At 39.0% G+C, this 26,619-nt stretch overlaps 1 protein-coding gene and 2 long non-coding RNA genes across 5 annotated transcripts in view; 1 reads left to right on the top strand and 2 right to left on the bottom strand.

Annotated features, from left to right (window-relative positions):
* LOC123619576 (uncharacterized) overlaps positions 1–20,998 on the top strand; it is a 68,233-nt gene extending 47,235 nt beyond the window's left edge. The window contains exons 3-5 of one of the 2 annotated variants that reach the window (XR_006728224.2): positions 10,058–10,224; positions 11,851–12,944; positions 13,678–20,991. This is a non-coding gene — a long non-coding RNA (uncharacterized LOC123619576). Of the gene's footprint in view, positions 1–10,057; positions 10,225–11,850; positions 12,945–13,677 lie in introns of both variants that reach the window. The other variant, XR_006728225.2, reaches the window with a different exon arrangement.
* CCDC34 (coiled-coil domain containing 34) lies at positions 531–26,537 on the bottom strand. Of its 2 annotated transcripts, XM_010964748.3 has the most exons (6): positions 25,873–26,537; positions 21,032–21,167; positions 12,797–12,904; positions 5,455–5,613; positions 4,762–4,903; positions 531–3,326 (listed from the first exon to the last, which is right to left on the bottom strand). In XM_010964748.3, exons 1-6 carry the CDS (start codon positions 26,535–26,537, stop codon positions 3,112–3,114), a joined length of 1,425 nt encoding a protein of 474 aa, XP_010963050.2. In that variant the 3' UTR covers positions 531–3,111. The 2 variants fall into 2 exon arrangements, with proteins under 2 accessions (XP_010963050.2, XP_010963051.2); XM_010964749.3 differs by lacking the exon at positions 5,455–5,613.
* Positions 8,091–10,091, bottom strand: LOC141578849 (uncharacterized). Its single transcript, XR_012509640.1, has 2 exons — positions 8,564–10,091; positions 8,091–8,136 (listed from the first exon to the last, which is right to left on the bottom strand). It is a non-coding gene; the product is annotated as an uncharacterized LOC141578849 (long non-coding RNA).
* Positions 26,538–26,619: the final 82 nt, after the last annotated feature.

The following is a 26,619-nucleotide window of genomic DNA, read 5'->3' as shown; positions in this document are numbered from 1 at the left end:
TAATCTCAAAGTATAAGCCAGATTTTATCAATTCCCTCTTCAAACCTTCCAAAGGCTTCCTAATACAATTAGAATACAGTGTGAAGTGCTGAACTCATGACTATATGTGCTCTCACCCTGCCCGACTCTCCAACCTTGACTCCTATTTCCTCCATCGCTCTCTCCACTCCAGCCACTCCAACCTCTCTTCAAACACACCAAACTCACTTCTGCCTTGGGGCCTTTGTACTGGCTGTTGTCCTCTAAGTGGAAGCCTCTGTCTCCAAAGTTAGCAAGGCTAGCTCAGCTGCATGTTATCAACTCAGCGAAGCCCATCCATCTGGAGAAGTGGACCCTCGCCTCCACCCAGTCACTATCTATCCCAACACCTTGTTTTATTTTCTCTACAGCACCTAGAGCCAAATAAATTATTTGCTTACATGTTTAATACATGTTTCCTATCATTGTCATATAAGGGCCCATACGGGGAGCAGGGACCCTCTCATATTCACAGATGAACCTCCAGCCTCTAGAATACTAACCAGCACATAGTAGGTATTCAATAAATATTTATTGATTCAATTTGAAAAAAAGAGAAAACAACAGTATTCACGCTGTTTTATCACAGGGGTAAATGAAACCCACCCCAAGCACTGACAAGCTAACTTATTTGTGATCTATCAGTCAAGATTTGTTACTGTAAACTGACTATACTTTAATAAAGAAGAATGCGAATTTTTAAAAAAGTTAGTATGCTATCCAAGGTCAGTTATGTAAATCAATTATCACTGAAGAAAAAATATTGGTACATCTTATCAGAACTATCATTATACAAAAAAAGAAACAAACTTGCATTTTTAGGTACTTCCACTTATTATTTAACTCATGATAAGTTTCTAATATAGATAAGGTATTGAACATTGAAAAACCAGAGGCACCTTCCAGATCAGTAGACATAAAGCCAGGATACATACACTCAGGTCTGTAACACTCAGGTCTGTAACACCTGTGTTCTTTCTAGCAGATGATGGATTTGACATTACAGGTAATCTAGATATTTTAGAGCAGTTCCAATAGAGCAGTAGAAGTCAAAGAGATATTTTTTACACTTCAATAGAAATTTCACATGTTGTTAATATAGTTTGTAATGCCTATAATACCCAGTATCTTGACTTTCAGAGAAACTTATTCAGGTTAAAAACACTAACCTCCCAGTAATATGTGTATTGACTGGTTTGAAGAAGTCTTTGATTAACAAAAATGGAATTTAAATAATAAAGTTTGGTAGTCAAAATCTTTTAAAAATAACATCACTGAGGAAGAGAAACGGGCACCACAAGCGAGCAGGATGCAGTCCAAACTCTGCGGCACACAGAGCCTTTTCACTCTGACCCTTGCTTCTCTCTCAGCTACTCCTCACTACGTGCACGTGAGTGTGGGCAGCCTCGTAACCGACTAGAAAATCCCTGCTTATCTCTCACCAACTCAAATGTCACCTCCTCTTTGTAGCCTTTCTTAATCCCTTCTCAGGGTGAACTATCTCTTATCTTTCCAGATGAACTCTGAGCTTGATGTTAAGTATAGCGTATTATAATAGCTTTTATTCTATTACATGTTTTCCTGGCAAGGCTGTAAATGGTTTCTGAATTAAAGAAACATACCATTCAAATTCCTAAATCAATATGCATAACATCTGTCACAAAGTAAAAGTTTAACTAACATTGGTCAAACTAATTAATTACTGATTGAATGAAATGTCTAATTAGCATTATGGTTACAGCTGAAAGCTGCCTAAATGACTTAATCCATTGTGTGAAACTGAAGATGTTTTAGATATAAAAAGTTTATCTAAAATCCCTAGGAACACAGGCCCATATACACAGTTTTTTCTACCCAAGTTTATTGCTACCCTGGCAAATTCTACATTCTCTCTGTATAAGTAAATTTGCTCAAGTAGAATGATCACCTGACAGCTTCACCGTATCTAAGAGGTTCTGAGAAAGATGGTAGGCCTCTAAATCTCACCAATATTTTGACCCAGTAAACCCAACCGACTGCTTCCAAACTCTTCTCTGCTTAGAAGTGAATTTTCTGAGACTTCTGGTGAAATGAATAGCCTTCAGAGATCCTGCTGCTGTTTCCTAGTGTTGATCAACACCACCATAGGTTAAGCACCAGAAGCTTGGCAGAAGACTAACCTCGCAGAAACATGGAATATATTCTAAATAGGAATCATTTTTAAATGAACTCACAGGACTTTATATTGCCACAACAAATTTTCATTTCTTGATGGCCCCCTAAAAAAAGATACAGACTTTTAAAATTTAATAACAAGTGCTGAGTGCTATTTTAGTAATCCTTTGATCTACTATCTTAACATATATTTATTAATAAGCTTTTTGATTTCAACTTCAGTTCAAAAGTCACTGAAAATTAAACATTAAAAAGAATGCACTGATATTTCTAATTTCAAAATTAGCAATCTAATTATAATGTGTAAGTATTTGTGCAAAGTACAGCAAAATATTATTAGTATCTCAAGATTATTACATATCAATCTAAGACTGTGAGCCCAAAATGTTTTTAAATTTTCCTCTCAAAAACCCAACCCTCATTTCCCTGTTACCAAACATGCCTCCAGTTAGTGATTCAAAATATTTACACAGGGAAAAATATACCAAAAGTCATCAACAGAGACTGTTTTTGATTATTCTGGGATTCTAATCCGTTTAGATTCTTCTAAGAATTATCCTCAGCATGTAGTTCAGAAATGCTTGTTTGAATGATTTAATCTTACTATGTTCGTAAACATAAACAACATATAGTATGAAAAAACACATGACAAATTGTTAGTTTTATTAATAGTAGAGGGGTAGTTTTAATACACGCTAAATGCAAACACAATTGTTAGAGATTCAGTCACTTATCCTGTAAAACAATATGCCAAGATCAACCTTAAAGCATTTATAAAAATGTATAAAATATCTTCCTCAGTTAACCCTATACAAGTGCAAAAATTTGAACCTGTCGATAGTCAAATTAAATGTTGAGCTACTGACTAAGCAGTAAAAACTAATTTCTGATTTTAAAATTAAATAGCTCCAGGTAACAGCATGGAATTGCTCACGCCTACTATCTTTGTATTCTGCACAGAGTTCCAAGGCAAAGGGTGCTTCTGTCTTTATGTGTTACCAGTGAGGAAGACCTCTGTGGCTGGCTTATCACGGGCCTTTTAGTCTTCTTCCCGGACAGAGCCTTTGCTTCTTTGGGAGGAGGCATAGGAATTGGTTTCCATGGAATTGGGTTATAAAAGGCTGGTTCTGGATAAGAATTTCCACTGTAGAAACCTAAAATTATTAAACAATCAGAAGAAAACAAGAAAACTTCTTGAGATCAAAAAGACTACTTATTTTAAAATTCTTAGAAAAATGTTAAAATATTAAAGGGCAAAATATCACTGATAAACCAGTTTGACTCATTTAAAACTTGAATGTAAATATTTTCAAACAAGTAATACTTTTCAAATACAGGAACTATTGCAGTAAAGTTTAAAATATAAGTGATGATTTTAAAAGTTTGAAGGTTAATGTTAAAATCTATATAAATAAAAACTCATAAAAATTTTTAGTAAGAAATTAATTTTAGAACCCTTAAACTGAACAAAATCTTTATTTTTCTTAACTAGTCTGGGAAACCACTGTTTGTGTACTAGTTTCCCCTAGTTGGACAACTAAAGTTTACAGCAAAAAGAGTGAACCACTGAAATTCTAACTCACTGTCACTCAAATTAATCAGATTTCATAATATCACTGTAATTTTGATTATCAAGAGCAGTAGCACATTTGCAGACAAATGTTTACTAGAATAAAATTCATTAAAATGCAAAAAATTTAGGACAATAAGCCATTATTTCAGCAATTAACTTCTAGTCAATATGTATATTGCCACCTAAGTTTTAACTTTATTATCCAATTGTTTGGTTAAAACCACTCTTATGACTCTTTTTCCAAACAAGAAAGAAAAAAAAAAAGGCGCAGACGATGCTCGGTAGCTGTGACGGATGACCTCTGTGACACGCAGGAGAGGCCTACATCCTGACAGCAGGAATGTGTCATTCAGACACAGGCAACCCACTCTGACTGCACAGATATGTCAACACACACTTCACCAAGATGGTCAAAACAAAGTCTGGAATATGTTCTATTGTGTGAACAAAACAGAATGGGAGTATTTTTAATAATAAATCACTTAAACAAGTGAAGGCAGCTGTCAGCGAGGTATGAGCTTCCACCGTGAAGTACAAAGGAAAACCTGCATTGCCATTTATAACCATTTATAACCAGCCCGAGCCTGAGGGCCAGCCAGTTTTGTCTGCTTCACGTGCTGCCTCGTATTCCACCCTGCAGAGAGGACGCGCCAGACACTGGGAGCTCTGCCTCAGAGAGGGTCAGAAGCAGGGGGAGAAGATGACCCCTTAAATATATCCCAATTAAGGCTTTAAAGAGCCAAGGAATGTAAGAAAATTTTACTTGTTTCTTAACGTCAGACATCATTACTGTGCAATTTTGCTGCTATTGCCTTTAAAATGTATCTGATTTTAGAGAAAGACAACAAATTTGAGGTGGCTCCACAGGAACACAGTATATTATAATCTTCCAGAAAATAGTAATTTGAAAGAAAAATGATTTTTACACGTTTCTATTTCTGTCAAAAGGAAACCTAATGTATAATATTTGCTCCTGCAAACCGTATTTATGTAAGCCACATAACATAAAAACCAACCTGTAAGTTTTCCATTGGCATAACCATAGCTCTTTGCAGCTGGACGAGGTTTATTTTTCGCATTTTCCAACCATTCCTTAAACTTTCTTTCTGCTATTTCCTTTTTCTCCTGTAATTCAGCCTGCCGTTGTTTTTCTTTTTCCTTCAAATGACAAGACCAAAGAATCTCCGAGAATATTCTGTAACTAAAATTTCATTCAAATTCTACTGACTCTTTTCCAAGTAGCTCCCATCCCAGCGGCTTACTGATCATAAACACTGGATCACGTTTCCATAGTGAGCAAAGCTGAACATGATCAGGGATGTGATATGAAGGTGGCTGCCTCTCAACCATAAGACATTAAACCCAAGAAGAAAAAAGCAATTTGCTGTTTTAAAACACAACAGTAATTTATAATGTTATAAAACTTCCCACAAAAGTGTACTAAATAATATTTGAAAGCATAAACAACAGTAAGTTTGAACCTGACTGAAAAAAAATCATAGGCTTATTAGTATTTCTCAACTTAAGAAACTCAGAAACGCACATTCACTTCGGAAGCTGTATCACAGTATAACAGGTAGGGACGGCTGCGTGTATTCACGTTGTGCTAAGACAGTGTCAATTTTCTATTAGAGACCTTTTATACAATAGAGTTGGCACATATGAACGCCAAAGTCATGCATTCCAGCTGATCACTTTAGTAAAAATACCTTTTCTTTCTTCTTCTTCTCGCATTCTTCAGCTTTTTTCTTCTTTAACCATTCTTGATATTTTTCCCTTGCTTTTTCTTGCAAATGCTCTTTTTCCAGTTCCTTTGCTGCTTTTTCCTCCATTTCTTTACTAATTTTTTGTTCCCTTTCTTTTCTTTTCTTAAATGAAAATGAAGAAATTTTAATTGGAATATCTGTAATTATCCTTGCATTAGGAAGGAGTGTTATATGCAATAATTTTCTAAACTTCAGTTATTTCTTAAAATAGGTGGTAACATAGTGGTTGACACCACGTGGCTTATGAAAATGTGTAACCTACCTGCAACTACCTGATCAATTTTAGTCTATCGCTTGAGTACATGAGTATACATCTCATAATGGCCGTAATAAAGATCTTGCTCAATGAAGTACACTCAGAGCCTGGGACAGTGCTGAGTAAACAGTAGGTGCTGAATAATTTAGTGAGCAGAAATTACAATCTATTAGACCATCCTGAATCTTAGTGTTTTTTTAACAGATGTTTACCCTCAGTCTAAAATAGGAGCCACCTATGTACACATTTCCCAGACAGTTTGCTAATATGAATAGCTGGATAAATCTTCACCATCAGTGAGTTACAGAGGACAAATAAATGTTTTGGCCTATTAAATACTGCTTTAAGGGCACAGACAAATCTCTGGCTAAATAATTCTTATAAGTCTTAGATGAAAGGTTGGCAAACTATGGCCTACAGACCAAATATGGGTGCAGACCACCCACTTGTATTTGTAAATAAAGTTTTATTGAAATGTGGCCACACACATTTACTTAGGTATTTATTGTCTATGGCTGCTTTTCCAACACAGCAGCAAAGTTGAAAAGTTGCAACAGACCGTGTTGTTCGCAAAGCCTAAAATATTTATCTGGCCCTCTGCAGAAAAAAATTGACAGAGCCTTTATAATGCAATGTTTTTTTCCTCTTCTCATTCAAAAGATAATCTACAGCTAAATTCTAAATAACCAATGACATGGCTAGTTCTTTCTATCAAAGGTTTAGAAAATAATCTGCAAGGCATAAATAAAGTGCATGCAATACAAATGCCATATACATCACCCTTCATGGAGCAAAGAAATATGAGCCAAGACTAGAAATTCTTCCTTTGAAAGCATCTTGTAGAATACGTTAATAATAAACAATTTCAATAAGACCCAAGTAACAAACATCAGTTACATACAACATATTCCAGGGCTGTGCAGGAAAGGCAAGTCTTAGAAATCAAAGCCCGAGTCATTCCCCAAGTTGCTACATTTCCCTCTTGTTGGGCAGTCAACAGCTGCCAAAAGAAATCCATCCTTTCTTGCTGAGAACACAATATCCGTTGAAATAATACTGGAATTTAAGTACTTCCGACAGTCAGAAAATCCACAAGATTAAAAAGGATCCTGGAGCATATCTCACTCAATCTCTGTCTGAGTCATGAGACTCCTCTACAAGCTCATCAACAAGGAGTCATCTGGCCCCTATGCTGTTTTCAGTTTTAACAGCTAACATGTATTCCGTACTAACTCTGCCTGTCACTCTTCTGTACACTTTATATGTATGTACTGTGTCAATTAATTCTTATAACCACAATAGGAGAAAGATACTATTAAGATCTCATCTTAAAAATGAGGAAGCTAAGGCTAAGAGAGGTTAAGTAATTTACTAGAGGTCACACAGAAGGTAAGTGGCATATCACTAGAGATCATACACATATGAGAGAATGCTGAAAACAATTTTATGCCAATAAATTTAACTTACATGTCAGAATTCCTTCATATATACCACTTTCCAAAACTGATTCAAGAAGAAATAGGGTAACTGAATGAACCTCTACTTGTAAAAACAATTCAGAATTAAAAACTTTCCCACAAAGAAAACTCCAGCCCCCAACAGCTTCACTGGCAGACTCTATAACACATTAAAGGAAGAAATAATACCAAGTACTACATGAATTATTTGAGAAAACAGAGAAAAAGAAACAAAAGATATATACTACCCTTGTACACTGAAAACTAAAAAACATTACTGAGATAAAGATGACCTAAACAAACAGAAAAATCATATTTATAGATTTATTCTTTGGTATTATTACGATAGCATATTTTGTAGAATAATCTACATATTGAATGCAATCCCAGTAGTATCAGGCACTATTCCAGCAAGCATAATTAGGAAAAATGATAAGCTGATTTTAACCTGCATATGGAAGGATGCAGAGAAACTGAAACAATTTTGAAATAGAAGAAAAAAGATGGAGGATGAACACTATTTAATTAGAAAAATTATAAATTCAAGAATGACTGTATAAAGCTATGGTATCCAACTAGTGTGGTACTGGCACAGGATGTAGATCAAAGGGACAGAAGAGAGTCCAAAAATAGACCCACCTATGTATGGTCAATTGATTTTAAATAAAAATGCCAAGGTAACTGAATAGGGAAAAGACTATCTTTTCAACACACAGTGTTGGAACAACTGGATATTCATATGCAAACAAACAAACAAAACCCAAGAACCTTGGCCCTACATTAAAATTAACTCAAAAATATACATACAGGTAAAAGGTGAAGTTATAAAATTTCTGGAAGAAAACAGTGAATAATATTTTTACAACCTTGGCACTGGAAAACATTTCTTCAGTAGACCACAAAACCCAGAAGCTATAAAAGAAAAAACAGAAATACGGAATGTAACTAAAATATAAAACTTCTGCCCTCTAAAAAATACCATTAAAAAATTAAACAGGAGGAAATATTTACAATACATATATGTGACAGGACTCAAAGGAATATATAAACACAAACAAAAACCCCAAGAGAAGTAGAAGTGGTCAATACTGCTATGGGCTGAACTGCGTCCAACCAAAATTCTTACATTGAAGCACTAATCCTCAATGTAACTGTATTCTGAGATAGGGCTTTTAAAGAGATAATTAAGGTCCTAAAGGTGGGGCCCTAATCCAATAGGACTGGTGTCCTAATAAGAAGAGGAGGAGACATAGGGATGGGCATGTACAGAGCAAAGGGCACATGAGGGTATGGAGAGTCATCTGCAAGCCAAGGGGAGAGGACAGAAGCAAAAGCATACCTTGCAGACATCTTCGTTTTGGACTGTCTGTCTCCAGAGGTTAAGAAAATTAATTTCTGTTGTTTAAGCCACTCAGTCTGGTATTTTGTTTTGGCGGCCCTAGTAGACTAGCAGAATAAGCTTACAAAAAAGATGCTAAATATCATTAGATCTCAGGAAACTGAAAAGCAAAACAACAACAGCATACTATACACACTTAGAATGACTTAAAATGAAAAAGACTGACAATCTGGCAAGGACGTGGTGCACTTGGAACTTTCGGAATGGAAAATGGCACAAGCACTTTAAAAAACAGTTTGGCAATTTCTTATAAAGTTAAATACATACTTACCATACAACCCAGCAATTCAGCTCCTAGGCATTTACCCAAGAGAAATGAAAACAAGTGTCCACAAAAAGACTTGTACATAAGTGGTCATAGAATTTTACTCATAATATCCCCAAACTGGAAACAACCCAATTATGCATCAACTAGTTGCTAGATAAACAATTTGTGGCATTCCACATAATGGAATACTACTCAGCAATAAAAAGGAACAATCTTAAGACACGAAACATCAGGAAATTTTAAAACAAAAGCAGCCTGACACAGAGTAATAATATATATTCTATGATTCTATTTATATGAAATTCTAGAAAAGGCAAATCTAACTGACAGGGACAGAAAGCAGATTTTCTGGTTTGCCTGGAGCTGGGCTTGGTGGGGGTGGGGTGTGGGGGTGAAGGAAATGTTCTCTATCTCGACCATGATGGCGGCTGTAAAGGGACAGAAGCTTGTCGAACCTAATCCCACTGAAAATGGTGTGTTTTGTACATAAATGATAGCTCAATGAAGTTGAATTTGAAAGCTCAGACAGCTCTGCAGGATTTAAACTACAGAAGAGAGAGCAGAACGCCTCTAGTTAGCAGAAGGAAGGACAGCAGGATTGAGAGCAGCCAGCCATTCAGCGGCCTCAGACTGTCCAGCACTCCGGCTCTACACCACACACAGCACAACAATAAATTCCCCTTTTTTAAAAAATGATGCCCTGAGGGAAACTTAGTTTCTTGCAACTAAAGGAAAGTAACAAAACAACTGACTAAAAGTTTCTGAATTTCTATTTTGGTTCCTTCAGTAGTACCTGGCACATAATAAAAGTGCTGAATGCATAAATGATGCACTGATAACAGTGTTATCAATCATATGCTTTGTTGATTGGAGTTAATTTTTTTTGAATTAAAAAAAGTAGTTCCATGGTTTGAGAATTAAAAATCACTTTACTTTTAAATAGCATTTTTTAAAAAAATATTAAGGCAAATGCTCTTTTACAAAATATGTGATGACACACCGAACAAAGCAAATCTAAAAACTGGATTTGGACGGCAGCACAGATGTAAGAGCACCAGAGGAGACAAGCCATTTATTTGAAAAGGCTTGAACAATTTACAGTTGTAATATAAGAAACTAGTTTTGCTAATGGATACATAAATTCTTTTTGTCTAATTTTTTGATAGAACACAGTGGAAATGACTTAGAGAAAAGAACGCCACAGATATAGCTGAAATGTGACTGAAGCTGGAGGCAGCAGAGGACCACACACCGTGCAATGTAAACAGAGGAGAAAAAAGCTAGATGCCAGACAGGCAGAGAAGAACCAGAGGAGCAGTCTTTACAAATAGAGGTAAATGTAACCAAGACTGAAGTAAGAAACCTGATAGGTCCCAAAGAACAAAAAAAATGAGAGTAATCAATTATTCCTTAGCATGCACAAGAATTCTGCAGAATAAGTAAATTTAATTCTCAGGGTTCATTTCAAAACCCTTCTTAACTTTATGGAATCTTGCTTTCGATAATTAGTGATTTATGTCAGGGCAAGCCATTTCCCTCCAAAAGAAAATTTTTCCTCAAATAATTGGATTAGATCTACCGCCAGTAATTAAAACAGAATATATCATCTCTACTGTCTTAGACAAACAACAGCCATGTCTGATTGGCATGGTAAAATAAGCTTAATGGAGTCAGAAGATAAGAAGCTTTTAGAGGAGAGAGCATAGTATTCAATACATGCAAAACTATTTTATTTTATAGCTATAAAAAAAAAGTATCACCCAAAGCTTGGTAGTGGTCACACAGGCTTATTTTGATTGTGGCATTTATTCACAAAGAACTCTTTCTTGTATTATGGGATGTAGCAAACATAAAAATAATAATTTACTTCTGAAGTAAAAAAATACATTTATGGTTATAACATATGCACATCTAGCCAATTTCTTTCTTATACTACCTGGATGAAGAAAACTATGTTATCTTCAATTTACTGAAATTATTTACAAGGTTCTCTTCTTAATGTCACTGGGTACTGCATTCAATAATAGTTAGGAATCAAAAATTAGAATTAATTTAAAATTTCTGTCTTAAAATTTAAACCTTTGACTAAATTCATCAAATTAGATTAAAATAATAAAAGCAGAACCATTCTAATCTGCAAAAAAAAAATTACAACAGAAAACAAATGACAAGATAAGTATTTTTTAAATTTCTAATTTGTGACCCAATACAAGAATGTATTAAAATTGAAAGGTATGGGGAGGGCATAACTCAAGTGGTAGAGTGCATGCTTAGCATACACAGGTCCTGGGTTCAATCCCTTCCTCTAAAAATAAACAAATATGTAAACCTAATTACCACCCCCAAATATAAATAAAAATAAATAAAACTGAAAGGAAGATAATACATTTATCCATTCACTCACTGATTCCAAAAACAAATGTTTACTGTATTACAAAGCATTATATTAAATCTTGCAATGGATAAAAAGTAATATAAAAAATAATTCCTATCCTTAAGAGTCTTAAAATTGCAAGGGAAGTGAAGGCATGTGCATAATACAAAATAGCAACAAAATACAGACATAAAACAAGGCAGTATTATGACAAAGTGACATCAGTTAAACAAGGATTCAGAGAAGGAGTGAGTTTCCAGCATGTATCAGTGAATGTTTCATGTAGGAAATACTCTGAGTTGGATAATAAAAGAAAAGGTAAGATGGACCATGTGATGAGATCCCAAACTAAGGAAATATCATACAACAAAAAAAAGGAAGTGAGAAACAGAATGGAGGTGTTCTCAAAATTTCTCATGAACACACATCCTTGGGCACTGAGCAGTGCAGTCCAAAGCCCACAATTTCTTTGAAATCTATTGTGTACCTTAAAAATAATATATAAAATTTATTTTCTACTCCTTAATGGAGTATCTGTGCTGGTTTTAATACAAAACTGACATTTTTCCTCTCAAAATTTTCCAGCAAAACTAATACTACAAGAAGATGGGCCATGCTTATCCTGAGTGTGACTGCTCCCCAAAGGATGCCAGTCAGAAGCCGAGAGCGTGGAGTGAAGGGCAACACAGGTGGAAGGAGACATGGCTCAGGAGCAGAGAGTGGAAGGTGTTTAGCCCACCAGGCTAGACTGTTCAGACATCATTCAGAGGACAGTGTGGAATCATGAAAAATATATTTCAAACCAGGGAAAGACATTTGACTTTTTAGCAAGATTAGTCTGGCAAGGACACAGAGGATGAAGCCACTTATTCAATAAATATGTGGGGGCATTTTTATGTGGCAGGTACTGATCTAGCTGCTGGATAACTGAACAAGAGGCATAAATCCCTGCCCTTATGGAGCTTACATTCCAGTATGGGGAAATAAACAATAAATGAGTTGAAAAACGTAATGAGACCAGACAGGACGAAGAGATCACAAACAGGAGAGCGGTGATTGTAAAGGAAAGGCAGGGATGACTACAGACAGGGGACAGACTTGGCTTCTGATTCTGCCTACGTGACTGAGGTGATGACTAACATCAGTACTAAGCTCAGAAATCAAGGCGTTAGGACGATGGTTCTATCGGAAAAGAGTGGACAAAAATGGGTTGTTTCAGATTTGCAGGCCTAGTGGTGCCTGCCAACCTCACAGATGACAATCCAAGACTCTGGGAGTTTAGGTCTGGAGATACAGACTTCATGACGACGTGCAGCCAGACAGGAGTGGAAGCCACAGGACGGAAAAGGAGAGAAGCGAGAGCAAAGGGCAAAAGACGGACTTGATACATGTCCATGAGGGTAGGAAAAAAATCAGGTCAGAGAAGAAAGACTCCAAGAGCAAATGAGAAAAACCCAGGTGATGATGAGGAGCTGTGGGAAGACCCTGCAAAGGAGATGTCAGTGTGCACATGCATTTTCATCCTCCTCACCTGTTCATTCTTCCTCTGAACCCACTCCTTGTGCTTTTCTTCAGCAATTATTTTTCTCTTTTCACGTTCTTCCACTTCTTTCTTTTTTTCTAGCTGTTGATTTAATTCCTGTGGATTTTATTCAAACAAAAGGCAACATTTAATAGAGGTACTCAAATCACTTATTTTTCAAGTCTGAGGTTAACCAAATTAAACAAGAATATAGTTTGCTTTATGGAAAATATACCATTACTGACAATAGCTTACTTAAGTAACTAGTCTATGATGAAAAGAAAGCATTGGTTAAAAAGTATAAGTCATTTTTTAGAAATGCAAATAATTGCTTGGCAGCAAAACACTAGTTTCTTAGACTAAACTTCAGCTAAATTACCCTCATTGAAATCAACTTTCCCACACATAAATTTTGGCATCACTGTATACTACTGGCAGAAGCTCAAGAGAATTGCAACTTTTTTTTTTACAGTTCTAAAAAGCTTCTTGATTCTTGATGAAGATAAAGGATAGGAATTAAATAATCCCTAAATTAAACTTTTAATTCAGAGTTACACCAAAGAAGAAATGTAAAGAAGTCGTTCCATTTTCTGTAGGGAAAACAAGAATCTAGGTTTTTCTTCACTGATTTTATAGCTGCTGGAGTGTAAAACAAAACCACATTCATATCCCAGATTATTTAACTGCCTTGCTGTCACTCGAATCTACACGTTTGGGCATTTCCTCAGGAGAAAGAATGTGGAAAGTATGGCCAAATAAAACTACAAGCTGAATGCCACCACTCTGTCACTCATCAGTTAAATTACTGCATTAGTTGAGAATGCTGTTCAAACTAGACTCCTTGGACTCTCCTACCATAATTACTGGTTATTTTTCTTCTCCCTCCTTAGATACTAGCAACTGGATACTTTTCACATGTCTTCCACTGGACCTCACTCCTCATCGCCATGCCTCCCTTTCCCAGAGACCTGCCTACTGAGCATGGGTGGTGATGGGGAGGACAGTTTTTCAACTCAGCCAACTCCAGGGGATTAAATGGAATGAAGAGAAGACCCGGCACCAAGAACATACCTTGTGCACTTTACAACCACTGGCCGCAGGATACCTGTCTTCCATGACCTCTCACCCTAAATTCCTGCTGCATAGAAAACAGCTGCCCTCATTCAGAAAGTCCTCCAACTTTTAAACACTACACTCCTTCCATCCTCCCAAAGTAAAATCGCCATCTTGGTTTTAAAAGGATTCTTCATTACCTCTGCAGCTGCCATTCCTTGATTATTCACTTAAGACTTTTTTTTTTTTTTTAATGGAGCACCTACTATAAAGACAGTGAGAAATGAGAGGCTGGGATGAAATCCCAGAAGTCTCTGATCTAATCTGGTCCTGTATACACAAAGGAATTAAGCTCTATATTGTGAGGTACTGTGTAGAACAGGAGCTTGGAGAAAGAAAGGGAAGGGGCGACTAGAGGAGAAAGAGCATGATCCAGGGTGGTCAAAATGAGCACCATGAGAGGAGCAGTGAGGAGATGCTGGACTAGAAGGGAGAGACTGGGGGAGGGGAGGGGTGACGAGAAATTAGAGTGTGGTACTAACTAGAAGGAAAAGGTCTCTTGAGACAGGCAGAGTAAATTAAACACTATGAAGCAGGAATACATGGCAAAAGGGGTATTTAAAACTCTTAATGATAAAGGTTGAAGACTCCATTTGAAGGGATCAGAACTATTCTGAGGGAGAATGACTAGGAGGTGGCCATAGTATATGAGCTGGAAGGAGATGAAAAAGGAAGGAACTGGAAAAAGATGAAGGGTGTGTGCGCGTATTGTGTGTGTGACAAGTTAGATACAGATTTGACCACCAATTTTCCAAAATAGTCCTAAATGTTATCGTCAAGAAAAGAAATTATTTAAATATACAACTAAAGATATGATTGATTACATTTATATACGCTTTTAAGATTCTTCATACAAACTCAAAAGTCAGAAAAAAAATCAGTCTTTGTATTCCTATTTCATGGTTCACAAATTTTAGTTAATGTCGACATAAGAGTTAAAGACGAAGTACCTAGAAAACGCCACCACTGACCCAAACAGTGCTCTAATCTTAGGAAGTCTGTTCAAGTAATTTGCTACCTTAGAATATACATCGCATTCTGAGAAACAACCCTCCCTTCCAAGGCTGGCCCCTCTCAGAATTTCCTACCCTGAATGCCTCCATCTGTTCTCCACCAAGGCAAGCCTCTTCCAGACACAGCTGGAGCCTTCTCTCACAAGGCCCCTCTGTCGTCTTCTGGTAACCACTGAATTTCAACAGAATTACAGCTATTTTCCCAGAGTAAACATTTGATTATAGAAAACCAAAATCTAAAGAGGATACTAAACATGCATTTGTATTTCAATAGCTTTTGCCAACTTTCAAAGAATATTTTACCACTGAAGGTAACAATGAGAAAAACTGAACAGTTCTGAGTTTCACTAGCTCTGTATCCTGCCCTATTCCTTCTTTAAGGGCTGATGAATGAAATGGTCAAAGGCAAGATGATGGGGGGGGAGCACCTGTATTATTCACATATTAGATAATTTTTATAATTTAAAACAGACCATACTAAAATATTAAAGCAAATGTTAAAAATTAAAATTAGCCAAAGGCTGTAGAGAATTTAGGGCAGTCTGCTAAATAATTTTTTTTAAATAATAAAAATTAAAGTAAAAACTATATGCTCTACAAAACCAACATGCTAGTTTTTCACAATACTATAATGTTTAATATTTACCATGTTTATCACCTCAACATAGTTACAAATGTAAAAAGACCATAAACATGATTTTGATGGGTTAAAATAATTTTTAACTCAATCTTATAGAGATAGCTGAAACAAATCTAAATATCTGTTGCTGAACACAAATTTATGAGCAAGGATGATCTTTTTAATGACTCAACTGTCCTTTAAATTTTCCTTTAAGTTTTCAAGGAAGAAAATAAGAAAGCCAGGGTAAATTCAAAATTAAATACTAAGTCTGACTCATTTACTTCTAAAATTCATCTTGGTATTGTGGAAAAAATAAATAAATTGAAAGTCAAAAAAATTGGTATCTAGTCCCAGCTTTGCCACTAACTGCAGCCTTGGCAAAGTTACTTCCTGGCTCTCATGCTTTCATAGAGATCTGAGATGAATTGTTCCTTATGGTTAAAAATCTGTGCTTTTAATGGTATGATTTATAAACAAATTAGAGAATACAGTAAATAAGGACAGAGAAATAAGGAAAGCATGACTGAGGAAATAAAACAAAGAGAAAGGCATGAAAAAAATGTGAATACCATAATAGCTCAAAATAAGTTTATACCAAAGTGAGTAGCTGACCCATATGTTATGATATCCCTGGCATGACTGATCCGGGAAGATTCACACGAAAATATTTTAATTGCTTCAGAGTTAAGTAATGATGTAGCCATTAAGAAATGTCAAACTACTAAATACATGAAAAGGATTTAATCTTTCAACCAATTATACTCTGCTACATGCTTAATCATTGTGGCGGGGACTTCATATTTTAGTCTGTTCTCAAAATAAATCCTTAGTAGTTATTATCATCTCCTTTAACACATAACAACAGCTAACTTACACTGAGTGTTTCCTGCATGTTAGGCCATCCCTGCTCTTCACTTAGTCCCCACAACACTATGAGGTGAATGTTACTCTCCCCTTTCACTGACAGTCCAGGCAGAGAGAGGTTAAAAACCCACAGTCCGAGTTTCGAATCCAGAAGGTACGGCTCAAGAATATATGCTTTTAACCACTCTACCATGGCCTCTCTACCACGTGGCTTATAGACGAAGAGACTGAGGTTCAGAGAAGTTAATCAGCTTTTCCAGGTCACAGAGTTAGAATAGCAAGGCTAGAATTTCAGCCTTGTTCTGTGAACTCCAAAGCCCAAGGTTCCTTATAATTTTCTGTAATTTAATTAACTTTTTATTGGATGCTGACTCCAAAATTACTTGAGTGGCCCTCCTTTTCTTAACATAAAAAGTGATTCCTAATAGGGCCAGAGGTAAAGCTAAGTACCATAAACAGAGCTCCACTTTACCACTGACTCACTAGATCACTGTTTCCCTAACTGTGGTCTAAAACCAATTTACAGGTTATGACCAGCCTTAAAAAAAGAAAAAGAAAAAGAAAAAAATAGACTATTACAAGGTTCTGCACAAAATTAAGATATTATTTCAGATATGTATGTAAGCAGGTATTACAGATATGTATGCATTTGTATGTAACACGAAGCAAAGTAGATTTCTCACTGTGAGTAAGTATTTTGAAAGCTACTGAACTAAATAATGGATTAAGTAACATTAAACTTTGAGGTTGAGGTAAGAGAAGTAAGAATCTGGGGTCTCAACAATATACACTAATTCTGAAAATAAATGAAAAAGCTTTAAGAAGGGTATGACTGGAGGGAGCGGCCAAGATGGTGGAGGACAAAGACCCTGAGCTCACCTCCTCTCACAAGCACACCAAGTCACAACCATCTGCAGAACAACTGACGATGAAAAGGACTGAAACCTGCCAGCAAAGGTCTTCTACAACTAAAGACCTAAAGAGGGAATCACAAGGAGACGGGTAGGAGGGGCGGACTATATCAAATCCCATGCCCCGGGGCAGGCAATCCACAAACTGGAGAATAATGCAGAGTTTCTCCCACAGAGCTGAGAGTTCGGAGACCCACATCAGGTTCCCCAGCATGGGGGTCCAGGCAGGGAAGTTGAGCCCCCAGAGCATTTGGCTTTAAAGGCCAGCAGGGTTTAACTGCAGGAGACCTGGGGGAAATAGAGATTCCACTCTTAAAGCGTGCACACAAAATCTCATGTGTACCAGGACCCAGGGCAAGAGCAGTAATTTGCTCCAGGAGCCTGGGCCAGACCTACCTTCTGGTCTTGGAAAGTCTCCTGGGGGGTGGAGGGTGGGGTGGCTTTGGCTTGCCCTGGGGACATGGACACTGGTGGCAGACATACTTGGGGGCGTTTAGCCATGTGAGCTGCTGGTGGCTGCCATCTTGGCACCTTAGGGCCAAGATCTGGCCCCACCCAACAGCCTATAGACACCAGTGCCGGCATGTCAAGCCAAACAACTAATTGGACAGGGACACAGCCCCACTCTTCAGCAGGCAGACTACCAAGAGACCTCCTAAGCCCACAGCCACCTCCAGACATGCGCCAAGACCCAGCTCCACCCACCAGTGGGGAGGCACTCATCCTTCCCACCAGGAAGCCTGCACAAACCTCTAGACTAGTCTAGAGGCCTGAGGATTGAGTCCAGCAACAGCAGGCCAAACTCTGTCATGGGACCAGCTGGGCCCTGGCCCTACCCACTACCAGGCTAACACAACCCGCAGGACACAGCCAATCCCACCCCTATTGTGTCAGGGACAGCCCGTCACCCACCCATGATTTGAAACGAGCTCTGGAATCCCTGGGCCCTGTAGGCAGACTCCAGGAGGCTGCTCTGCCTGCTGGTAGTCCAGCACTAACCCCGGGATCTGGCTCAACTGCCAGTGGGTGGGCAACAGCCCAAGAGTCTTCAGGACCCTGACTCCACCCACCAGCAAGCTAGCACTAGCCCCAGGGCCACATAGGGTTCTGCAACTGGCAGACCAGGCCCAGCTCACCAGTGGCCAGCAGCAGCTGCAAAAGGCAGGGCCTGGCAACCAGCCGAGTGAGGGGCCAACGAAGCCTACTAGACTGTCCACGTAGTCAGTCTGCCACAACAGAAGGATCATGCAGCCCTCTTAAGGGGAACCCCTAGAGCATACAGTGTGGGTGACCAGAGGGGACTGAGCTGCATTTTGAAATGAACTAACTGGCTGAACATTTTGTATGTTCCAGCATTAGTCTGTTCTCTCCTACAGAATGGGAGAAATCATGTGCAAATGATGCAACCAACAAGAGATTAATCTCCAAAATATACAAACAGTACACATATATATATAATGGAATACTACTCAGCCATAAAAAATAATGAAATGCCATTTGCAACAACATGGATGGACCTAGAGGTTATCATACTAAGTGAAGTAAGTCAGACAGAAAAAGATAAATATCACAGAATATCACTTATATGCGAAATCTAAAAAAAATGATACAAATGACCTTATTTACAAAACAGAAAAAGATTCACAGACATAGAAAACAATCTTATGGCTAGCAAAGAGGAAGGGAGGAATAAATTAGGAGTTTGAGATTAACACACTACTATATATAAAATCAGTAAACAACAAGGACCTTCTGTATAGCACAGGGAAATATATTCAATACTTTGTAGTAACCTATCATGGAAAAGAATCTAAAAAAGAATATATATACATATATACACACACACATATACTAAAAACTGAATCACTTTGTTACACACCTGAAACCAACACAAAATTGTAAATCAACTATACTTCAACTTAAAAAAAAGACTATGACTAGCAATGATATCAGTAACAATAACAAAAACATACCAGCCTCATTTAACCCTCTAAAAACCCTGTGACCAGGTATTATCCTATCCTTATTGTGCAGATGTGGAAACCAAAGTGTAAAAGTTTAAATAAGTCTGCCTGACGTCAAACCATAGGTCTTTCTCAAACCCTGTGCCCTTCTAAGTAGAAAGAAGTACTACTGTGCACTTTTCCAGGAATAAATTTGTATTTTAAAATACAAAGTATCATGCAATAGGGAAACAGCAAAATGTACTGGTTTCTACAGTCATTTGAATCATGCCAAGACTGTCTACCTGGATAGAAACCCATCACAGAAAGAAAAACTAGCTTCAAAACTGAAACGGAACGGAATGCGGAGGAACGGGGTGGGAAGGGATAAATTGAGAGTTGGAGATTTGCAGATACTAACTACTACTATACATAAAATAGATAAACAACAAGTTTCTACTGTATAGCATGGGGAATTATATTCAATGTTTTATAGTAACCTATAACAAAAAGGAATATGAAAACGAATATATGTATGACTGAAACTTTATGCTGTACACCAGAAATTGACACAGCATTGTAAACTGACTATAATTAAAAAAAAAATTAAAAAAAAACTGAAATGGAAAATTTATTCCAAGGAAGATCACGGAGAGTCAAGCTTTAGTTCCAAGGACTTTTATGGCAACAGGGATACTAACAGATTAAACTGAAATATCCAACAATAGTGAAATAGTTAACTATAGTCTATTATATATTTAACATATTTTAAATATATTTTAGTAATCTTAGCCAGTCATTTTTAAATGATGATGTAAAAATATTTAGTGATATAGAAATATATTAATAATGTAATATGCAGAGAAAAGCAGGTTACAAAACAGTGACCTTGTTCATTAAAAACAACGTACCCCTCACCACTCAAATCTACGTGGGTTCTGTTTGGGAAGGCAGACTCACTTCAGACAGTGAGTCTGCATACTGGAGGATGCCAAAGTATCCAAACCTATTTGGTTGCTAGGTTGTAAACAGCAAACAGTATGAATTCAAAGAATAAGAGATTATTGTGAAAATGTATCTCAAACTGTTTTTTGAGTTTGGAGAGTGAGAGTTCAGAGAGAATCACAAATACACAAATGTCCACGAGCGAGGCAGCGGGCACAGAGAAACCGAAAACCCATGAAAGCCCAGCGGATTCCCATCTCCCAGCACAAACTCACCCTACGGCACGTGTTCTGAGTGAAAAGGGGGTAGATTTCCTGTCTCTATTTCAATTTTTGTTTCTCTTCTCTCTTAAAAGTTTTACCAAGTGTATGCAGGGGAATTTACTTTTGTTAAATGTACATATGGTGACACTCCACTGTATGTGTCTATGTGTCTACATAAGGACATATATGTACATTTTTAAAAATTTATGAAGACGAACATTTGGAAGGCTGCATGAGATAATATTAAAAATGGTTATCTTCAGGGGATGGGATTAGAGTTTTTAATTTTCCTAATTATGCTTAGCTGTGCTTTCCAGGTGTTCTTATAATTAACATATACTATTTCTACAATAAATTATTAAAATTGATATAGCAAACTGATACAAAGTAATGCAAAAACTTTGTTTTGAGGAATAACATGAACGTTTTGTTTTGTTTTGTTTTGTTTTTATTGAAGTATAGTCAGTTTTCAATGTTGTGTCAATTTCTGGTATAATAACATGAACATTTTAATTTCGACAGCAGCTCCACTTTGTGAGCTCGTGGATTAAACAGGAAGACTAGTTTTACCTCCAGGGCCTTCTGTTGCAGACGGTCACGTTCTACTTTTTCTTTGCCAACAAACCATACTTCCCATGGCGTCAGGCTGCTTTCTGGTAAGAGCACCTGTTTCTGTTCTTCTTGGTTATCTTCGGATTCAAATGCACTATTACAAAAGAGAGGATATGATAGCGTTTGTACTCAAAACTCTTTGGGTTAACAGTGAAAATCACTGAGCTGTACAATAAAAGCCAAATTCCATGATACATTTACAGTACTGTGAATGAATTCATGTATATTTATATGTAAAAAATATAAATATAAATATTAATATATTTTAATATTTTACATATAAATATACATGAATTAATTATATATAAATATACACTTGAAAAATCATGAACAGGAAGTCCAATATTTCCATCAGTTTTATCCTTCAGACTGTCTCTGAATTCCTGCATCTTCTAAAATCATATTATTTAAAAATCTACTGGCATGTGGGTTACCACATCCAGGGCACCTGTCTGAATGACAATTTTTTATTCTTAAAAATCTTGTACTTGGACAACTAATTAAACACATGATCCTAGTCAGATCTTGGAGCAGACTTTTTCCCTTTTCCTTCCTTAAATAGTTCACAAAGGAAAGAATGTGTCTATCCATAGAGAGGATAAAGCCAATGTGGCCACAATGAGGGATTCGGGGTGAAGAGTGAACAAAAGTTCTTTATTCTCTCAACTTTTCTGGTAAGTTTGAAATTATTTTGAAATTAAAAGGTACAAAAAAAAATAGATGGCCCTTGTCTTCTTTAATGTTCTGGTGGACTCCGTTTTGCCAGTTCTCCCCGCACAGCTGGGTTATCTCCTACCACAGTCCCCACCTGCACCATGCACCTCTGTCAGTCTGTCTCTTCTGTGTACATGGAAAGCAGCTGCTCACTCAAGCTAAAGAAAGGAGGGGAGGGGAAATACTAGGAGTACACACAGACATAAAGACTACAGGGCCTTGACCAGACACACAAGCCTCATAAAACTCAGGAAAAGCAGAACTATGAGCACCCATGGAAAGAAGGGTTGTTCAGGACCCAAGGCAGCTCTAAAGATCAGGTTATTAGAGACTCAGCCCCTCTCTGTCTCTTTAACGTTCCTGCTTCAGGCAACCAACTGCCTCGCCCACAGCTATGCACAACTTTTTCCAGCTCATAGCTTCTGTTCACTTGTCTTTTTCTGCCACTATTTCTTCATTCACCCACGTCCTTATGGAATTTGTATTCTAGTGGGGAAGGGACACTGTTGATGTACTGTTTATTTCTTACATACATCTTTCCTTCTCAGTTTTACCAAACACCCTCAACTGCTCTCATGGCTCCAACTATCACCAGGTGCTAGTGATGCCCGAATCAGTCACTCCAGGCTAGATCCCTCTCCTGAACTCCAAACTTTCATTTCCGTCCCGATCGCTCCACTTAAATATCACAATCAGCCCAAAACAAGTCTAATCATCTTTTACCACCACCAGCTACCCTCCCCACCAAGAAAAATCTTACTCCTTCTCTTATGATCCTACCTTGATGAAGAGTACCAACATCCAGCCAGTCAGCCAAGCCAGAAACCCAGATTTCTGACTCCTGCTCCTCGTCCACATCTGGTACCCCTCCCCACACACCCATATAATCACCTTGTCATGTCCAACCTACTTCTTTTAGTTGTCTCCAGCCATTCTCCTTTTCTCCAACCCTACAACCACTTCCTGGACATAACCCCCTTTCTCCTACCACTTCAAACCATTCTCCAGTTGCCTGATTCATCCTCCAAATGCATCCTCCCCATGTCAAAGTTCCTCCGTGGCTCCTCTGCCCTCAAGATGAAGTCCAAACTCCACAGCCTGACACCCTTGAGTTGGCCCTGCCTATCTTCCAGCCTCTTCTTCCCCCAACAGCTGATCCGGACTCCACATTTCAGCCTGGCTGAAGTGAGGCAGGCTGATGAGCGTGCCATGCAGCTCTGCCTAAAACTCAGAAATTCCTTCCACCTCCACACACGGCCAAAGAGCTTAGATTAGGGAGTAAGACATTTGGGGTGAATCTCTACCTGCTGTTTCCTAAGCCTCCATTTCTAATCTGTAAAATGGAGGAAACAGTAGCGGCCACCTCACAGGTACTGTTGCATGAAGGGCTAAGTTCAGTTCTGGGCTCTCAGTAAGCATTTGGAATGTGTCGTTCACTAGTGCTAGGAGGGGTATAGCCAATTCCTACTCTCCCTTTTAAGATTCAACTCAGGCATTAATCTTTATTGCCTCACATTGAAACTCTGCAAAAAATCTGGACTAAGTGCCCTGGGCTTTCTGTCACTTGTCCATCTCTGCCAGAGGCCATGCATTCCTTGCAGACAGAAGACATGTCTTAACTCATATTTTCATTTCAAGAGTCTAGCTTAGGGTCTGGAATATAGTCAGCTCCTAAGAAATGTTTGTTGAAAAGAGGAAATCTGTGAGATCATTTTTTTAAAATTATACTTTAAATATTAAATTTCTTGCTGTATCACTTTTAACGAATATATTCAAAATGTGTGGCACATATCCTGCAGCTCCACCCATAATCAAGAGAGGCTTGATAAGCAGATGTTTATGGCCAACATGTTTAGGCTCAGGTTTCCTAACGGATAGAGTGATATAGAAACCAGGATAAAGCTGAATAAGTAGTCAGCCCAATGCACATTATAAAAGACTCCAGGAAAATACTTATTATCTTGTCTGAAGTCACCTGTAAGCTTCATCTCAGTCCCGTCCAAAGCACTTGAAGGCCAATGCATCCTCCAAGCTTGGCGTTATACACCTAAAAGCCCCGGAGCTCATCTCTGTCACATGCAGCTGGTGCCTGAGTCTATCCCCCCAAAAACTTACCCTCTTAATTTTGCCAGGCATATCCCTGTGGCAGGTGAGGATGGAAAAAAAGGCATAAAATCCCACACAGCTCTATGTACATGCCCTGGTCCACGAGAGGATGCTCACTGCCCAGAACTACGGCTGGACTGTGACTCGGCTGCCTGCTATCCTCATCCCATCACCCCAGAACTGTCTAGGGCACCAACTAAAAATCAGAGGTAAAGAGGAGGAATGAGGAAACATTCTAAACACTTTCCTGAAAAGAAGTGCTAGGTTTTCTGAAGCATTAGAAAACAGTCACCCCGTCTATCTGTTCTCTAGGAAGCGGGAAACAGGCATTGATTCACCAGCATCTGACACTTGCCACACACAGGCCTGACGACTCCTGCATTCTTCCCAGACCACATCCTACCTATTGCTTTGACTGACAGGGAATGAAGTGTGATAAGGAAGGCAGCTATAGCCCTGGGGTGTTAACAGCTCACTGGGGCTGTGGCTAAGATTTGACATAAATAGGACTGGCTTCTCTCATGGTGAGCTCCATTTGGTCAGGGTTTGGCTCTTGGAAGCTACTGCAAGGTCTCAGTGGCTGAGCTGTAGTGTCGATGGCCACCATTACTTTGGTGGCTAAACTGTGTCTACATTGCTTAGTCCCGCTGATTAGCTTCAGAAGGTATTTTCCAAAGCCTTAAAATTTATTTTTAAAATCTTTGGGACCAACTCAGTCCTGAAGAATCTATACAAGGGCCCACATGGAAATGGTCTCCTAAAACTGTTTCTTGCTGCTACAACCACTGTGGACAAGTGGTTTGCTTGGATACTATTACTGATCTCCATTCCTACCAATGTACTTACTGTTTACTCCTCTTAAGAGATTCACTGCTGTAACTGTGTATATGAGTCACTTCAAATGGTTCCATATTCCATTCACTCCCTCTGGGTGCTCATACATACACAAACCCATAGCATGGTTTCTCTTGTCTGTATGCCTTAGATTTCCTGTATCGTACCTTGTGCAACTTGACAGTCAGAAACCTGTAAATGCTTTCTGAAGATGATATACGAGTCTACCCCAGAGTGGACCTGTATTACTAAGCCTACCTCAAAAAAATATATTCCTGCAGGGATAGGCCCTAAGCTCCTATATATACCCAACAACAGGCATATAGCATAGGGAAGAGAAAACTTCATCAGTATTCTTTGGTACTAGGCCCAGCTCTGCTAATAACGAGGCATATGCCTTTGAATTCAACTTTTTATTTGTAAACTGAGCCACAGTTTTGTTACCTGTAAAATGAGCAGCTTGATCTAGGCTTTAATTCCATGAGAGTAGACCCTGTGTCTATCTTGTTTGTGGGCCCCAGTATCTAGACTAGTATGTGGCACAAATGTTTGCTGAATGAACAATTGTAGACATAAACAAGATGACTTTAATAATCCCTTTGATTCTAAGACTCTTTGATTCTTAGAACATTCTCTCTGGGTGCCAAAATTGACGTTGCTAACCTCTCTGCTTCATCTCCTTATTTACAACATAAAAGCTATACTGCTTACTGCAACCTACTTCACTGGCAATCAGATTTTTTTCAAAATAGCTACAGGTATTACTAAGGTGCAGTAAACCACATTTTGGTGTTAAGGTTTGGACAAGAGTTCTAGTGTCCACAATCTGATTTCTGAGTACTCACAAAACTCCTGAAAATGTAGCAAAATTTTGTATTTAAGACTGTGTGTTTCTGTGGCGAGTGAGACTATAGCAATCATCACATTCTCAGGAAAATAGGATTAAGAACGACGGAAAAATCTGTGGTCCTGCTCAAGAATCGGCCCAGGTCTCTATGTGCCAAAAGGAGCAGCACCTGTGCATGCAGGTGCCTGCGCAGCCCTTGAGAGAAGACAGAAGGGCGTTTGGCCACCAGAGGAAGGTACTCAGAAGGGTCTGAGGATTCTTGAGAGGGGCTGCATAGGCCGGAGGCCGCGGGGTTTACCTGGCGCACCCCTGTAACTCCATTCCTCTCAGGCTCTCCACCTTGGCCTCTGAGTCCTGAGCATCTTCGTCCACATCTTCCTCTTCGTCCCCGTCACCATCGTCGTCGTCAAACGGGAAGCTCCGGTGGCCGAGGGGAGACAACAGCGACAGGGTGGAATTGCTGCAGCTCAGCGGCGGCGACAGCGAGCACACCTCCACCGCCTCCAACGCCTGCCCCGGGGCGCCCGTCATAAGGACGGAGAAGGAGCCCGAGGAGGGCCGAAACCTGGACCTGCACTGGCCAAGGAACCGGGTGTCGGGAAGGGGCAGAGGAGCCCCCCACCGCCCCGCCGCCCACATCGGGCCCGCCAAGTTCAAACCGGCGGAGCGGCGGCGGGGGACGTGCTCTCCCAGCAGGCCCCGCGCGCGCCGGCCCGGCCAATCCGGGCGGGCGCGGACCCCGCGTTGCCATGGCGACGCATGGAGGCCGCCGGGGCTTTGTCCGAGTCTGCGGAGCGTGGCTTCCTGCGCCGCGGCCTCTCTCCGCCTGCCCTCCCTCCTACACGGCCTGGGCCCGCGCGGCTGCCTGTGACTTAACCCCGCGCCCTGCTCACGGACGAGGTCTGGCTCCCGGCTGACAGCTTGGAGGCCCCGTCCCACGTTTGCTGTGGTGTAGCAGTTCATTGGTACAGGAAGTGTGCTGTCACTGAATAAGGCAGATGCTTTGAGGAGGAAAGAGGCAGAAGCCAAAACTACCCCCATATCA

This window comes from Camelus bactrianus, chromosome 10 (genome assembly GCF_048773025.1).
Source record: "Camelus bactrianus isolate YW-2024 breed Bactrian camel chromosome 10, ASM4877302v1, whole genome shotgun sequence".
Taxonomy (NCBI): Eukaryota; Metazoa; Chordata; class Mammalia; order Artiodactyla; family Camelidae; genus Camelus; species Camelus bactrianus.
Note: the sequence above shows the minus strand (reverse complement) of the source record. Positions and strands in the feature narration are given on the sequence as shown.

Bases quoted from the DNA above. Each gene is read 5' to 3' on its own strand.
- CCDC34 (XM_010964748.3), bottom strand. From the start codon at position 26,537: ATGAACTGCTACACCACAGCAAACGTGGGACGGGGCCTCCAAGCTGTC. The intron at 12,905-21,031 runs GTAAAACTAGTC...TAAAATCCACAG, and splicing joins TGCAACAGAAGGCCCTGGAG to GAATTAAATCAACAGCTAGA. The intron at 5,614-12,796 runs GTGAGGAGGATG...TTTTCATTTAAG, and splicing joins TTCAGAGGAAGAATGAACAG to AAAAGAAAAGAAAGGGAACA.